General features: G+C 34.7%; 1 protein-coding gene across 1 annotated transcript in view; it reads left to right on the top strand.

Annotated features, from left to right (window-relative positions):
• The first annotated feature begins 4412 nt into the window (after positions 1-4412).
• The window catches only part of Bmp2k (BMP2 inducible kinase), an 84347-nt gene continuing 70830 nt past the window's right edge, over positions 4413-17929 (top strand). Inside the window, exons 1-2 of the mRNA XM_033757765.1 lie at positions 4413-4560; positions 17703-17821. Coding sequence (XP_033613656.1) covers positions 4413-4560; positions 17703-17821 — 267 coding nt within the window. The remainder of the gene's footprint in view (positions 4561-17702; positions 17822-17929) is intronic.

Below are 17929 nucleotides of genomic sequence, written 5' to 3'. Positions count from 1 at the left end.
AGCCTGTATCTAGACTTATCTCTTAAACAGCAGAACAGTTTGATCAGACCTTCCCTGTTGATACTCTTTGTTCACACTGGTGTGCCACAAATGGGTTACAGGTATGCAAGGTGATTTTCCCTCTCAGCCCACAAAGTGGCTTGCTTAGGATTAGAGCTTCTTGCCTGTTGACACAGGGTGAAAGTGGCTTCTTCTTCTAGCCAGTGGGCTGGCCTACTTGTCTGAAAGCAATAATAATACTGGATGGTTTTCTATTAGGAGGCTAACTGCAAATGAGTCAGTAGAATATTAAGTGCAGAGAATGGTGAAAGTTGGTGGAACAGATATACTCTGTGGGACAAGGCTAATTAAATAGATTTGAGCTCTCTTTTAAAGGGAGGAATTACACAAACTGCTCTTTCAGTTTGGAAAGCTTGTTTGGGTTTAGGAATATCAAAGTAAATTATTTGAAACATTGTAAAGTGTGCTTTTCTGTGGGTCTGAAAGAATGTGTAAATATGTATCTGTTTTCTGAGCCAAGGATTTTGGTATCACAGCTTGAAGTAAGGGGTAGTGGCTTTCTGCTGATATTTTGGCTGGGAGTTGATACTTCCTCAGTAATGTATCCACTCCTCCCTCTTCTGAAGTAATTATAGCAGGCTCTCTGTTTACTTGGCATAGTTGAGATTGTTAAAGTGCACGTCCTAACATTGACATGTTAGGGCTGGTATAATGATAGAAGGACAGTACCAGGAGGAGTTAACATATTCCATATAGTACACTCAATATTTTCTGTGACTTTAAAAGTTTCTCCTTATTAGATTGGGTGATGAAATTACCACGTACCCTAGCCATCTCTAATTTGTATCCATTCAGTAATATAAATTTTAGTGGTTTTTGTTTGCAAGCCTTAGGCTCTCATGTATAATTTTAATTATACTTCAGTATACTAGATACTGGAATGTTATATAAAACTAGTTTAATATCAAGTTGTCTTAATTTCCAGTTATTCTAAAAATGAATTTTGCACCTGGGTTCTTCTGTAAACACCACATATTATTATTTGTAATTGGAATGATTTAAACAATTCTGTATCAAAACTTTGAAATACAGCTGTTTTTAATCTAATAAAAATATAATTGCTAGTTGGGTAAGGTGGCATATGCCTGTAATCCCAGCATTTGGGAAGCTGAAGCATGATCTTTGTATGAGTTTGAGGCCATCCTGGGCTATATAGTGAGCTCAAGGCCAGCCTTGAATACAAAGTGAGACCTCTCAAAACAACACTGAGATTCCACTTCACCCCAGAAAGAATGGCTGCAGTCAGGAAATCAACCAATTACAAATGCTGGTGGGGTTGTAGGGAGAAAGGAACCCTTTTCCATTGTTGGTGGGAGTGCAGTCTAGTGCAACCACTTTGGAAATCAGTATGGAGATACCTCAAACTACTAGGATTAGAAGTCCTGTTTGACCCAGCTATTCCTCTGCTGGGTATCTTCTCAAAAGAGTCAGAAGTATCATACCACAGCGATATATGCACACCCATGTTTATAGCGGCAGAGTTTGTAACAGCTAAAATTTGGAAACAGCCCAATTGCCCATCAACTGGAGACTGGATAAAGATGATTTTTTAAAAAAACAAAAGAGTGCTACTCAGTCATAGAGAATGAGAAACTGGAGAGATTTATAGCTAAGTGGATGCACATTGAGGCCATACTCAAGTGAAATTAATAGGACACACGTGTAAATACTATATAGGTTCTCTGGTGTGAAAAATACAGTGTAAATAAGGATCAAAATGTATAATTGATATGTGTAAATACTATATGGTTTCTCTGGCATGAAAAACAAAGTAAATAAGGATCAAAATGTATAATTGATATTGTGTAATAGGAAGAAAATGTCTAAAGGTGTAGGGGAAGTGGGAGGGGTACAGGAAAGGTAAGAAAGGAAAAGGAAAATAATGTAAACAAAGTCTTTGTTAACAGGGAAGGGTGGAACGGGTAAAGGGAAGGCAGGGGAATGGGGAAAAAATAAGAAACAAGACATCATGAATGTAACTATTGTATACCTAAAATGTACCAATAAAAAATCAATACAATATAAAACAAATTTCTGTTAGAATTTAAGCATTTAAAATAAACTGTAAGCTTCATTCAATAAACTTTTGACTGAATTGCCTTATTTATGTTCAAGATATATCTAAATGTAATAAATACTAGAATTGTATTTAATGTAAAGGCATTTTTGAGGATAAATCCCTTTAAAAATTTAGGAAACATTTTGATGCATTTCAGTTTTTTTTTTCCAAAGATTTTCTTCTTTATTTTTGAATAGTTGTCTGAAGTGTTTTAAGAAGGAGTTAGCACATTCCATAATCATAATGCTCAATGAACTTGTCTCTTTTTTCCTGGTATTCATTTTACCTGTTTACTCCTTTCCTTTTTTTTTTTCTCTAGATGATGGATCTGTTCTGAAATACAAATACCCAAATCTCTGTCTCTGTAGTTCAGGTTTCTTTGGCTGTATTGTAGACATGATACCAAACTACGGAAAATAGTTTTTGCTTTGCTGGGGATGGATCCCAGGTACTAGTACATGCTAGGCAGGTCCTCTAGGCTCTAAGCCACATCCTCAGCCCCTGAAAATATTGTTAAATTTTTGAAAAGCTGCACTTCTTACTACATTATGTCTCTGGGTTGAAAGGAAGAACCACTTCTAAAGAAGCACCTAAGCAAAAACCTGGGGATGCATCTGCCATCTTGTTTCTATGAAATACTTTTATTATCTATCTCCTGGACTATAAAAGTAGCTTTGTATAAATGTATATGTGTGTGTGTGTGTGTGTGTGTGTGTGTGTGTGTGTGACTCTGTATATATGTATATGTGTGTGTGTGTGTGTGTGTGTGTGTGTGTGTGTGTGTTAATGTCATGGCAATACATACATTTTTCATTATAAAATAGCATAGATCAGGTACAAGTTTTTTCTGCCTTCATGTATCCTGTTGATGCCCTTTCCCCAACAATGAAATAGTCCCCTTCCCCAGTTGAATTAAACTGAACCGAATTGAACTGAATGGAATTCAGGGCCTTACTCACACTTGGTAGGCAGTCGCTGTGCTGCTAAGCTTTTTCTTGCATTATTTAAGACTGCTTACGGTTCTCCTTCATTTCATTTCTTATTCTCTATTAATTCAAAGCTATATATTCCCCATGAGGTTAACAGAATAAGGTTAAAATTAGTATTTCTGTGCTTCACATATACGAGAACTTTGGAACGCTCTAGCTCATCACCATGTTCTCCTGAGACAGTATGGTATTCTTATGACTTAAGATTTCTTGCTCAGCATTTTATATCATTTTATCTTTCTTAAATCCACAAATAAAACATAAATCTTGCTTTGCTAGTCACTGTTCATCTTTTTGGATATCAAAGCATGTCTTACATGATCTTCCATTGAGGTTTAGTTGCTTTTAGTCTGGAACACCTTTATTAAACATAATTTTTATTAACTTGAGAATTTTACTTTATCTTCATTCTAGAGTTTTGTTGGATATAGAATTCTAGGCAGGTACTTATTTTTTTTTTTTTAGCATTTTGAACATACTGTTTTGCTATATATTATTATTATTTCTCTTTGGTGTTGAGAAATTGGTTGTCATTCCAATGGCCTTTATGGATAATTTTACCTTTTCTTACTCGTGGCTTTGATGTCTTTCCTTTGTGCTCTACAGTTTCACTCTGATGTTTAAGTGAGATTTTCTGTTTTTTCTTCTGTTAATTATGTGGTTTTTTGAATTCAATGACTGATATCTTTCATCAGTTCTTGGGAAAGTTCTTAACCATTATTCTAATACTGGCCTTTCCCAGTTTTCTTAGGTGATAGTTGTATATTGAATCTTCTTATCTTACCCTTGATGACTCATGATCCCCTTTTTATTAATTGCCACATTTGTGATGTATATTAGTACTTTGCTGCTTTAAGGTATATTTTCAGTTCTCTCTTATTTGCTATTTACCTTGTCTACTGAATTTCTGATTTTTTAGTTATAGTTTTCATATTAAGAATTCAATTTATATGGTTAAATTGACCCTTTTTTGTGCATCAATTTTGATAGCCTATTGATCTTTTATACTATCAGTTTCTTATTTCATTTCTTTAATATAGTTATTTCATAATTATAATATGTATAGTGTTTTCATGTGTCATTTTGTAGTTGGTTGTTTTCTTTTGTTCATGGTGGTTAGTTTCTTGAATGGACAGTGATATCCCCTTTGAGATAATCATGTAGTTTTTTTTCTTGATTCTATTAATTTGCCTTATTACATTGAATTGTATTGCTGGCATAAATCCCACTGGCCTTTGGAATAGAATTTTTTTGGTTCACATTTGCTGACTCCCTTTTGCTAATGTGTGTGTGTGCATGCATGCATGCTTGCGCAGTGGATTGAATCTCCTGTGCAATTTATAATTCTGACTTTGCCTTTATCTCCTATTTCTCCAGAGGTTCATAGTCATCCAGAATGGAGAGATGAGGACCTTCTTAGTTCTTCTTGGGTATACACTGTGCTCTATGCATGTGAGTGGCTTTCTAGTTTCCTAAGAATATTTTAGAGGCCTCTAAACCTCGCTATAAACACTTTATTCCCATTGTATCCATGAAGTTTTTTGTTCACCCTCTTTAGCTGATATCCCTGCCCACAACAACTGCAGTGCTATCCATTGCTGCTGACTGTTTTCATTGTGCTGTGGTGATAGGGCTTTTTGCACAGAGCAAGTTCTGAGTCAAGTTGGAGAAGACACCTGAGAAATGGAGTTTTTTCAGGTAGTTACCTAATAAGATAGGTCTAGTAGTGATAAGCCTTGGGCTCTTTGGTGAGCTTTAAACTTTTTTTTTTTTTCCTTTTGGTGGCTACTAGGCAAGTAGTTTTCATAGCTGCTGTGTTGTGGGTTTATATCTTTTCAAGAGAGAAGAGATGGGGATAAAGCAAGTTCAGATGCCACAAAGCCAATTTTTCTTGAGTAAAAATTTCTTGCAAGACTTTGAATAATTTCCAGAATTCTGAAAAGTTGATATTGACAATTTTTGCCCATATTCTCACTGCTTTTATGGAGGAACACATTTCTTGGGGTATTTTTTACATTTTTGAAACGTTCCACTTCTGATATTTTTGTGCCTGCCCCCATTGCTCCTCCCCAAACTTTAATTCTTTAAAACTGCTATGTATTCTTCCTAGATTGAGCTCATGTATTACTTCTTCACTGATACTTTTCTGTTTTCCCTGATTATGCTGTACTTTTTATTTCCATATAACTATGAGTGATATTTCATTTGCTTATTGTGATGGGTAAGGTGAATTGTGTCAATTTAAGTCACTTGGGAGCTGCCAAGTGGGATGGGAAAGCACACATCAGAGTGTGTCTGGTATGGCATGGAAGCATGACCTTGGGTACTCTAAATGGTCCTTGGCCCCTTCCTCTGTTGTGCTTCCTGGCTACCTATCCTGAGTGCTGAGATTGCAGGCATGTACCACCATGCCTGGCTCAAGGATTGTTTTACTTGATTCCTGTTTAGGAATTCCTGTTAGTTTCACAGAATACTGTACTTCTGTAGTGGAACCAAACAGTAAACCGTCCAGTTTGTAGCTCTCTAAGTGAATGTGATAGGAACCCATCTCACATTTACCAAAAAAGGTATTTTATAAAACAGGAATTTGCTGTACTGAATCCAGTTGTGCCTGAAGCCACTTGAGATGACTGTATATTGTTTCTTAAATGTTTATGGTTATTGTAGCATTTTTATCAGCCTTTTTAATGCCTACACAAAATACCACTGTGCATTTACCTAATTATTTGCATGTGGCGAGAACTAAAGGTTTCTATATTTTTGCTATGGTTTTGATGTGGTTTCTTCTATAAGGGTTCGTGGGCTGGAAGCTTAGTCCCCAGTGTTGAGGTTTTAAAAAATTGTGGAACTTTTTAGGAAGTAGGATTTCTACCTCCTAAAGCTGAGGGAATTAGCTTATGGGGGTATCATCTTTGGGAGTGACTAATGTGGAATGAGTTACTTCTTTAAAGAGTGAGTTGTTATAAAAAGACCAAGCTTGACCCTTGAATCTGTTGGTTTATTGTCCTGCCATGTGGTCTCTCCTTCTTGGTGTATTCTTCTGCCATAATGGAGACTGCCAATGTGCTGTGTTGTGATCTAGCCAGATTGGCCCTCACCATAGCCAAGCTGAAGCTGGCACATGCTATTGAACCTTCAAAACTGTCAGCTAAATAAACCTTTTCTTTATGTATTTCGTGCTTCAGATATTTTGTTACAGCAACAGAGAAGAGACTCATGCAATCTTAATATAGAATTCTTTAAAATGTCAAGTGAAAGAATATGAGTATTTTCAAGGCTCTTTATATATATAAATATATATATTCTTGAGATATGATTTTGGTTGAAAGGTTTAATTTGCACATTTATAAAGAGAGTGTAAAAGGTTTTTTTAGTTTAAAACATTGCTGTTAACAAATATAATGACATTTTACTGTTAAATCATGATTTTTTTAAATGGGAATACTGCAACTCTTTCCCTCCAACTGGCTAACAAGAACATGCCCTTCTTTTATCTCTGAACTTTATACATGGTATATTCTCTTTTGAATTGGGTGTTCCATTGGCATCTCTAAATTAACATGTCCAAAACTCTGCTCTATCATTCTGCCCCCACACCTTCTCTGTTGTCTGTGAAGAACTGTTGAGAATTTGAAATTCTACCCTGCTAACAAGTAGGCCTGTCACAGTTTCGTAGATGCTGGCAGAAGACGTAAGGCAAAGGATTTATTATTCACAGCAATAGTTATAGCCAGATTATTGCATTTGTTCTGTTTCCCAGAGACTCAGTTCTTAGAGGCTAAAGGAGAAAGGCCAAGAGATCTGGCACATGGAATGGGTTATATTATGTGAAAGGAACCCTAAGTTTTGGTAACTAGAATCTCTTATAATTGGTAGTAAGGTTGCCCATTGTCCCTATTATCTAGGCATATCTTGAAGATATTTCAGGTTTAGTTCCAGATCACCACAGTAGAGTGAGTTACACAAACTTTTGCGTTTTCCAGTGTATATAAAAGTTATGTTTATATTACACTGTAGTATACTACACATGCTTTGTGTCTTAATCCTCCCCCAACCTGTACATATCCTAGTTAAAAAATACTAAATATCATCTGAGCTAATGGAAAACTGGTACTGATGGAATTGGTCAATACAGTGTTGCCACAGACCTTGAATTTGTGAAAAACTCAGTATCTGTGAGGCACAGTAAAGTACAGTAAAATGAGATACTCTTTTTATTGGGAAGTGAACAAACCTACCCTTTGCTCTCAAGTGATACTGTGTGTCATCCAAAGCTGTTCACTATGCAGATAATATTGAAAAGCTAGTTCAAAATAAAGGCAGTGCCTTTGCTTTGCAAGACATGCAGAATTCTAAGAGACTTAGTATAAATTTATTGTACATCACAGTCATCTCCGTTTTAACTAATGACAACTGCTTCCTTCCATTTCCTTAGCCAAAGTTGAAGTCATTTTTGACTTATTTTCCTCATTATCTCGCATTCAGTCTGTTAAGAAATCATTTTATTTCCATCTGTAAAATATATGTAAAATTCTTTAATTTCTTACTAATTCCCACTGTTCTGGTCAAAACCACTATCATCTTTCAACAAGTTTATTGAAGTAGCCTACTAACTTTTCCCTGCATCTGACCTTTCTTGTCTTTACTCTGTTCTCCACACAGTGGTTATATTAAAATAGCTGAGCCTAAGATATCACCCCCTTTGCTCAGAATGCTCCTCTGATTTCTCATCTTCCTTGGAGTAAAAGTGAAAGCCTTTATCCTTCATAATAAGACCCTGAACAGTCTGGCTCCCTTTTAACTCAATGACCCTTTGTCCTACTTTATTCCACGTTGTTCATTCTGCTCCAGGCTTTCTGGTTCCTTTGTTGTTTCTTAAACATATTGAACCATGCATTGGTTTTAGGGCCTTTACATTTTCTGTTCTTTCTGGAATGTACTTGTCTCAATATTTATGTGGCTCATACTCTCACTTTCTTCCCTTCTTTACTCAGTCACCTCACATATTTCCCCCTATGCCCTTATTTCAGCCTCCCCTGGTATAGTTTTTCATTGCACCATCTCTCTCCACTTTTTTTTTCTTCTAAGGATTTATCACTGTTTTATCTAGTATAAATTTTGCTTGCTTATGTTCAGTCACTCTAGAATGTAAGTTCACAAGGATAGTTCTCTGATTTGCCTCTAGTTTTGTTCCTTCTACCTAAATTAGTGCTTGGTACAGAATGAGCATTTAATATATATTTGTTAAATGAGTGAATGGGTGACTGAATGATATTTTTTTGTTTTAAAATGGGTGCTCTGGTAGGGTAATTTACTCATGCCTTTTCTAGTTTTATTCTTTGCATCTTGCTTGAGCTTTTCCTACTTTACCATCCTATTCAGTTATAATCTACCCTTCAAGTTCTACTTCCTTTGTTTTTTAAGTAAAAGTAACCTTAAATTTTTTTGAGGAGGCTGATAATGGATCCAAATGAATTATTTCATTTTAATTGCAAGTATTCTCCAGAGAGATAAATAATAACCTATATTTGAAGTAATAATAATTCCAAATTTAAAATATTTTTTTCTGAGGTGGAATCAAAAGAATATAGTCTGTTGTCATGTAAGTAAAGATGATTTACATGATAAATGAAATTCTGTTTTAGGAATTTGTGTTGTGTATAAGAAATTTAGGGACATTAAGGGAATGAGGGATCATAGATTAAATGTTTTTAATATCATACTTTTAAAAGGCACTGAAGAGTCTAAATTAAACATGGTATGGGCCTGCAAGCCTTCTTTTATACATAGAAATACTTCCTATAGAGGTTCTGTTAAGAAGAAAAGTTTGGAAAGGCTGTTCTTTCTTGGTTACTCCAGTTTCTTTTTGTTTCTTCTTAATTTGGTTATTCCCAGATGCTATTTTTAATTATACAGTACTCCTAGACTTTTCTTCGGTCATATTGCTAACAAGGCTCAGTATGGGCTGTAAAAGTCATTAGATAGAACATGAGATTTAAAGGGGAGAAATGTTTAGTTTTTCTTCACCTATAAAATGGGAATAATAAGATAAACACTACATGATGTTGAGTTAAACAATAATGTAGCATATTGTCTCTTTACTACTCTTTCTCAACTTAATCAAATGTACTCATTCTTTTCTTGCTTTGTATTAGGTAGTGCTTACTTTTCAAATCAAGTTAGTAATGACTTTTAAAAGAAACTTTTGGAGTCATTCATTTAACCTAAAGCAGCAGAGCTCTGATGTGTCATTAGTCATTGGTCTTTGGATAGGAAGAACTTTCTTCTGGCTCACATCAAACTGGTTTATAAGTGTCTTTCACTTATCTTGAAGATAGTTTTCAAATCACATTGTTTTCCTTAGAAGTGGTTGAAGCTGAGAGTTGCTAACGGCTTGGTATTTTTTGTTTTACTCATGATATATACAATGCAGAAAAAAAGACCACGTGTAATTTTATCCTCTCTTCCCATCTCTCCTCTTCTACTTCTTAGGAAAAGATATTTAATAGGTATAAACACCACTAAAAGCCCAGTCTTTCATAAACATGTTGTGCTTGTGTGTGTTGGGTTGTTGGAGCTGTAGATCTCTAGGAATACTATAAACATTCTCTGTGGTGAGAGACTTAAGGTGCCTTTGGGGGAAGTTTAGAGTGGATAATCAGCAGTTGTGTCTTTCTTATGAAATAATAATTCTCAGTTTCGATGGTAAGGCTGGATAGCCATAAAGGAAACACCTGGGGAAAAACATAGGGTATTTCATGTTCTTTTTCTTCCACTTTATTATCAAAAATTTCAAAGTATACAGAAAAATTCAAAGAATTGTAGAATGAATCATTTAGATACATCTAATAGCATTTTACCACATTTCCTCTCTCTATATATTTGCAGTGTGTGTGTATTGAATGAATGAATTAGAAGCATTGTTCATTTTCTTAGATGGTACAGAGATACTATAGCTATATAGGATAATATATGCATGCTTAAGATGTTTGTGTTTAGTATCTATTATTAGTAAGTAAAGTGACACAACATCTTTAAGTTACTTTCAGATAGTTCACTACATTTTAGGTATACAATATGATGACATTCATCATGGGGAATTTGTAACTTTACATAAAATGTACCAATAAACGTAATGAATTTTAAAAAAGCACAGATATATGAACTATGACACACAAATACTTCAGTACAAACAAACATGTTATAGTTTCTTTTGTAGTAGAATTTAGTCAGATTATACAGTGCATTGATGTAATTGTCTTTAACATCTAATAACATTAGATTTAAATTGATTTAAAGATTCTCAGTTGATTTTTTGATAGTATATATTTTAATGCATAAATAAAATGAACCCATAACCATTCTTCTGGAGTAAAATGTATTCCAATAATGATTCTTTGAAAATAGTTAGGTGCCAGAAGTTCTATCCATTCTGATACTAATCACCCACAATTAGTACAGATCCCTCAGGTGAAGAGGCTCAGACACACAAGATTGCTCCTCTTTTGCCCCAGCAGGATGTCCTGACACCACTATCCTAGCTACAAATTTGGGCTTTCTTTTACCCCCTTTTAGGTTTGATAATTTGCTGGAATCACTTACAGAACTTAGAAAAGTGCTACACTTACAATTATCATTTTATTGTAAAGGGTGCATCATTTTATTGTAAAGCTCTTGAAGGTTCCAGAGTACAGTAGCTTCTGTCCACGTGGAGTCAAGGTACACCGCTCACCTAGGCTATCAATATGTTTACCAACCAGGAAGCTCACTTAACCTCCATACTTAGGAGTTTTTATTGAGGCTTTCCTACATGTTGCTTAAATTATTGACCGCATGATTGAACTCAGTCTGTACTTCCTCTGCCATGTCCAGAGGTTCAGGGGATTGGCCTGAAAATTCTTCCTGCTAATCTAACCTTTAGTTGGTTTTTCTGGTGACCATTTCTCATTCTGAAGCATTACTGAGCTCTCTGGTGAAGCACTTCATAGAGTAACACTTGACCTGTCTCAGGGAATTCCACTGTTTTTGAAAAACTGTCAGGAACTGTAGACAAAATAATAAGGTCTGTATTTTTTTTTCTCTTATTTTCTGGTACTGGTGTTTGAAACCAGGGTTTGTGTTTGCAAGACAGATGTTCTACCACTGAGCAACATCGCCAGCTCTTTCTGTTAAATTTTGAGACAGAGTCTCATTAAAGTTGCCCAGGCTGTTCTCAAACTTGTGATCCTCCTGCTTCAGCCTTCCAAATAGCTGGAATTATAGGTGTGTACCATGTATTTTTTTTATGGTAATAGTTACATTAATTTTTTAATGTAAAGCAAAACATTTATTGGTATATTTTAAAGATATACATAATGATAACATTCATCATAGGGAATTTGTATCTGTGCATGATATATCTTGCTTTTTGTTTTTTTCCCATTCCCTTCTCCGTTCTAGTCTTCCTTCTCTTTATTTATAAAAGCTGTGTTTCTGTTTTTTCCTTTGTTTCTTTTTTCCTTTTTTTTTCTTATTTGAACATTGTCCTCCATGTATATGCTATTTAGGGCATTTCTACCCTAAACTGTACAATGGAGGTGTTCATTTAGGCATTGTTTTGAATGATTCTAGTGAAAGCTATTTTGTTCAACACAGATTTAAAACAGACCACAAAAGTGAGGTACGTTAAACAAAAAGCTTTTAACCTTCATATTATAAAATAACTTTGAATTTCCAAATCTTTAAAATGAACTATTATTTTATAAAATTGATTTTGGTTTTGAAGTATACAGTGTGGTGTGGATATTTCTTATATGACTGGGCATATTTAAGCAGTAAATACAGTATCCTTGTGTATTACTGTTTGTATTACCTTATCAAACTGTTTATTTCCAGTCTTCATAGCCTTTAGAATTTATATTCTAAATCCAATCTTTTAACATGAAACAATATTAATAGTAAAGCATAATAATAGTAGAGAAAATTACAGTAGTTACTCTTTATGAAATGGGCTGATACACATGATTGCATTTATTTAAACAAAAAGCTTTTTTCTTTACTCTTTCTAGAACTTTTGTTTTGATACTGGCCCTGTTGGGTTGGCCTGTTAGTACTTCTAATACTATTTTATCCCTGGAAGATTGTCTTTTTTTTTCCATTAAGTTTATTGGCATATTTGAGGTAAACAATACAGTTAGATTCATTATTGTGATCTTGTACCTTTACATGATGTATCTTGGTTCTTATTTTTTCCCCTTATTTTATTTTATATTTTTTCTGTTGAAATTTCTCCTTTGATTTCTTAATTATAATTTTAAAAGTCATTATTCATTCTACAAATATCACCTTTTTAGGTCTTTGTTCTTATTTAATGATTTCAGTACCTTTTTCTAGAACCCTGGATATTTGTAAGTTCTTTGGCTTCCAATACCTCTTCACAGTTCTATTTTTCTGTTTTTAATTTTTTTCCATCTCTTGTCAGGTTAAGAGGCTTTTGGTGAATGTTTGATCATCATTTTGTGTCCATTTTTAAAGAGTGATGTTTAAGAGTGATGATTGGAAGTGCTTTGGACATATCGCAAGAGTTTCTTGATTTGGGGCTTCACTTTAGTTTGGTGAGTCAGATAGGTACTTTTTCATTGTGTGACTCATATTTCAGCATCTGCCTTTTTTCCCATTCAATTTTCTGGAAGAGAAATTCTCTATAAATTGGCTGTATGGCTCTGTGTTTTTGTAGTTGAACTATCAAGTTGGGTTGAAATGTGTATTTTCTTTCAGTCTGCAGGCTTTTACTTAATTCTTTGGTTTTTAGGACTTACACTTACTTTCCCCTCTCCCATCTTCATTCCCCCAAATAATATCTATTATACCATATTATATACACAGACATACACACTGCTATTTTAACTAGTCGTGTTCATGAGTGAATATTAATGTGACTGTCAAGAATGAAGTAGGGAACCTAGAAGTTTGACTGCTTCTATGAAGACCTGGAGTCAGTCTTCTTCTTTTGTCATTGCCACTCTTGCTCCTCTAACTCTTGATGTCTCTAGGTGTATGTCACTAGAGTGGGCTTCCTTCTTGTGCATCCTTCCTTCCTCCCCATTTGCTCCTATCAGCTCTTTAGCATGGTTTTTGTCTGTACTGTCTGTTCATATGTGTCTGTGAGATTTTCATCTTGCAGAATTTTGTTAGAATCCCTTGTCTGTTCCATTCTTTTTGATCTTGTGGGTTTGTGATTTAACTAACTTCCTGTCTCCACCTCTTACTGGGAATTGAACCCAGGGATGGCTTAGCTGTATCTCTAGCTCTTTTTATTTTTTAAATCTTGAGACAGGTCTCCCTAAGCTGCTCAGGCTGACCTTGAATTTTTGCTCCTCCTGCCCCAGCCACCTCAGTAGCTAGGATTACAGCTATATACCCCCCCCATTGTCATCATGTGGGAGGCACAAAGGTAAATGATAATGCTGCAGCCACAATATCTTAGTGAGAAATACGTTGATTTTGTGTGACTTCTTTTTATATGCTGCTTTTTACTCTGTAGCAGTTCCACTGCTGAGATTCTTAAAAGTTATGTCCCATTTCTCTTTGATTTCTCTTTTAAGGTGATGAGCAGTTTTCTTGTTCATTTAAATGATTTTTTTTCATTTCTTTAAAAAACTAGTGTAACATACAAAGATGTGTAAAGAAAAAGTAACATTCCTCCTTTGTGTTACATTATGTGTGCCTAAGAAAGCTTGAATGTGTGCATTCTCTTGCTCTTTTTTTATATGTATAGATATACTATACATATGCTTTTTGGTTTGTAAGAGACACTACCCATAGATGAAAAGGAATAAATAATAGAGTAGGAGAACACCCTCCTACCAATTGAAAGAAAAAGATAACCCTGTTAAATTGGCAAAATTTAAATTGCCGTAATAATCTCTGATGAGGGTGAAAGAAAGCTGGCTCTTATATTGCTTGTGGAAGTTGCTATAACCATTCAGGATGCAAAAGAGCAGTGTCAAATTTAAAGTGTGCATTTCCTTTTACTTACCTTGGGAATCTTTTGGACAGAAACAAAAGCACCAGATCTTAAAAAATGTTTGTGCAAAAGTTTTAATGCAACATTATTGGCCATCACTTTGGAAATGATTTAAATTAGGATATATATACATAGTATGGAATAGTATGTAAGTATTAAAAAAGGGTTTAAATCATACAGATTCACAGGATATTTGTTATAATATTTACATATCATTCTACATTGGATAAACAATGGAGGTAAAGGCGTGTGAACCCCACCAACGTGTATCTAGTTTTTAAAAAGTAGACATTTTTATAAATATCTGATGGAAACCTGTATAAAATTACCTTGACAAAGACACTTCTTCTTTTTAATCTGATTTACCTTTTATGTGAGTGGAGAGAAGATGGGGGAAAAGTTCAGTTAGGTGTCCCGTGGAATTGTTTTACATGAGAGCCACAACCTAGAGGCTGAGAATCATTGACTGTTTTTTATAGAGTATGTGCCTACTAATGGGAAGGAACTCCTGTATTGAGTTGTTGAATTTACAGATTGCAAAAGATACCAGTCATTTTCCTTTTCATCTTTACTTTTATAAATTAAAAAAATCTCATGTATTTCCATCCTGTCAAATCAGTAGCTGTCATTAGTTTTTTATTTTCATAAGATTTTGAGAATATTTAGAATGTTTCATAATGCTCTCATCATCTCATATTTTAGAATTTTAAATTTAGTGTTGATATAGCAGCTATGCCTTTATAATATTGAATTGGACATAGGAATATATAATAAATGGACTTTTTGATTATTGCTAGTCTTAGGTATGAAATGGATTGAACAGAAATATCAACATTCTAGGAACGTGTGATGGGACTTGTGTGGGTGATGAAATTGGATTGTCATGAAAGACTTCTGTGAGGAAAAATAAGTGCAAAAGAATTTGGTAGATAAGAATTGGTAGCAATGTAATTGACAGTGTGAAATAGGAAGAAAAGGGCTAAAGGTGTAGAGAGAGGGAAGGGTGGGGAAGGGTAATAAGGGAAAAATATATGAGAAAATGAAAAAATGGAAATAAAGTATTTGTAAATAGGAAGGGGAGGAGGGGGTGAAGGGATGGCAGGGACAAGGGGAAAAAAAGAACCAACACCTGTCATGTAATGGTACAAGACCCCAATGATGAATGTAACTGTACTGTATACCTAAAATGTACCAATAACCTCAAGGAGAGGAAAAAAAAATTGGTAGCAGTTTGGAATTTGGGATTTAGCTCAGTGGTGCCGCCACCTGCCTTGCAAGCACAAGGCCCCTAGTTCAATCTCTGGCACCAAAAACAAAACAAAACAAAACAAAAAACTGGTAGCAAATAAATTGTATACTCTTTTTCTGAATTCCTCTAGTGATTTAACTGTTTCCTTCCCACTAAATGCATTCTTCAGAAATTTTAGCTACAATCAGAAAATTCTGGAAAATATAGTACTTGGGGAAATAACAAATAAATCATTCTGTTCTCAAAACTGACACTGTTGGGCCGGGGATTTAGCTCAGCGGTTCGGTGGCCTGCCTTGCAAGCGCAAGGACCAGAGTTCAATCCCAGGTACCAAAAAAAAAACCAAAAAAACAAACAAACAGTGTATACAGTATTTAAGTACAAATCATAATGTTGAATGCATGTTCTTTATTCAGAAAACTTAACATTTTGCCAGATCTGTCTAAATTAGGAATAGTAGAATCAGATGACTTTCAGTTGAGGGATGATTTTTATGATAAAAACCCAGTTAATACTGTTTCCTTATTTTCCCAATTCACAGGGATAAAAATCACATTGTTCCATAAATAGATAAAAATAAATATGTTTACATATAGATTCATGTTTTCTCCAGGAACTTTTTCTCTTTTTCTTGGCCACATAGCTCAATTATGCATCAGGACCACTTGCGTTAACTCTTATTCTCCCCTCCATTTAACAAGCAATTGAAAACACACAGAAGAATTGTATAACAAGTAGGGGAGATTTTCGTAATAGATATACTCAGGGTCAGAACGTGGAACCTGTTCAGAGTAAATTGACATATACACCAGACTCCAGCCAGTTCTGAAGATAGCTATGTTAAGGGCACATGACATTATTGTCCTAGGTGAATAATCCAGCTCTAGGTAAAACAGATGCTGTTTAAATGATTTATCTTGATATGTATTTGTATCAGCTCTTTATCTAAATATATTCTTTTTAGTCCTTAACCAAATAAAACTTCAGTAGTTTGTGGCAGTTCATTTGTAGGTCTTCACTTTTCAGTTTGTTTGTACTATTTGCATATGAAATCAGTGATATAAACTTCTTTTACAATGAAGCCCTGCATTGTTAGAGGTTTTACCTAAATTACCTTTTCCAAATATTGTCATCCTAGATCTTCTGTAACTGCCTTGTGAGATAGTTGATTTGATTTCCTCTGCTGTTTAGATGAAAATCCAGCTTTACACAATAAGAATTTGCTTTTTTTTTTTTTTGCTGCAATTGTAGGATGTAGAAAATCTGGAACGAATATGAAATGATTCTGCAGAATCCTAGGAGTTATCCTTTCCCACTTTTTAAATCCCTAATGGTTTACTTTTCTTTTGCTTTGTATTGAACTGGAGTATAGGCGATTTAATGCTCAGGTTGCTGCTGTATGAGGACTATAAATTAATTAAAGTTATATACCATTTAAAAATTATAAGCTTTAGAATATTCTATGCCAAGATGAGCTTTGAAAACGTCAGGTGTAAATCTTTTTTTAGATGTGACAGAAGTGATGGTTTTTAAATACCTACCTAGCTATGATACTTCAGGTAATAGTGCTTTCTCAGGTGCAGTTAACAGAATGTCCAGACATATTCAGTAACGGGCACATTTGTGTGTCATGTGAATTCTGGAGGGAGGATGACTATTAGCTCGGCTGTTAGTGTTCTGGGTCATTTTCTTTCTGCTCAGCACATCTAGAGATTGACTGCAGTATGTCTAAGCATCATAAAATTCTTACACAATGCAATCCAGAAACAGGAAAGAAGAACAACTTGTTACATCTTTTATTCTAGGTGGAAAGTGTTTACCTCCAGTCCCAGTAGACTTCACCTTCTGTCATGGTAGCCAGAACTAGTCATGTTCTCAGTTGTAAATCAGTTAACATAAGGGGAAATGAGATTTCCAAGATTGAGTCAGCGCAATGTTGATTCATCTCCTCCATCTGAAGGAGAAATCTAGCCATCAGAGCTCAGTGATGTCTCAATACTAAATAACAGTGTTTTGTTATGAGAAGAGAGAGAAGGGTAGGCAATGTAGTAATATTTTCTGTATACCATTAACAAGTAATTCCTGTGCAGAAAGTGAAATTTTAGTATATTAGGCTTTGCAAGAAAGCATACTCAAATTTGAGAATTATATTATCCCATGAGTGCTACTTTGTGATTGACCCAGGAAGCCAGTGTTTGGCTTTCAGCTGATTAGCTGCTTTCTGTACTTTTGTTATGAGTACAGTCCTTGTTTATTTTCCTCTGATCTTAAGCTCCAAAATGATGTTACATGATTTTGATAATAGTTTGATTCTTTTTAATCCATTTGTACTTGTTCTAGGTGGGTTCTCCACAGTTTTCCTGGTGCGAACTCATGGTGGAATCCGATGTGCATTGAAGCGAATGTATGTCAATAACATGCCAGACCTCAACATTTGTAAAAGGGAAATTACAATTATGGTAAGTGAAGAGTAATATTTTTAGGCAAATTGGGTATTGGCTTATACACACTTAGAAAACCTTTGAAGTTCGTTAAACTGGAAAATTGTCTGGAATATGTACTTCATT

The sequence above is a fragment of the Fukomys damarensis genome, unplaced genomic scaffold (assembly GCF_012274545.1).
Source record: "Fukomys damarensis isolate Sample0158 unplaced genomic scaffold, DMR_v1.0_HiC HiC_scaffold_32, whole genome shotgun sequence".
Taxonomy (NCBI): Eukaryota; Metazoa; Chordata; class Mammalia; order Rodentia; family Bathyergidae; genus Fukomys; species Fukomys damarensis.
The sequence above is the reverse complement of the archived record's forward strand: the minus strand, read 5'-3'. Positions and strand labels throughout refer to the sequence as shown.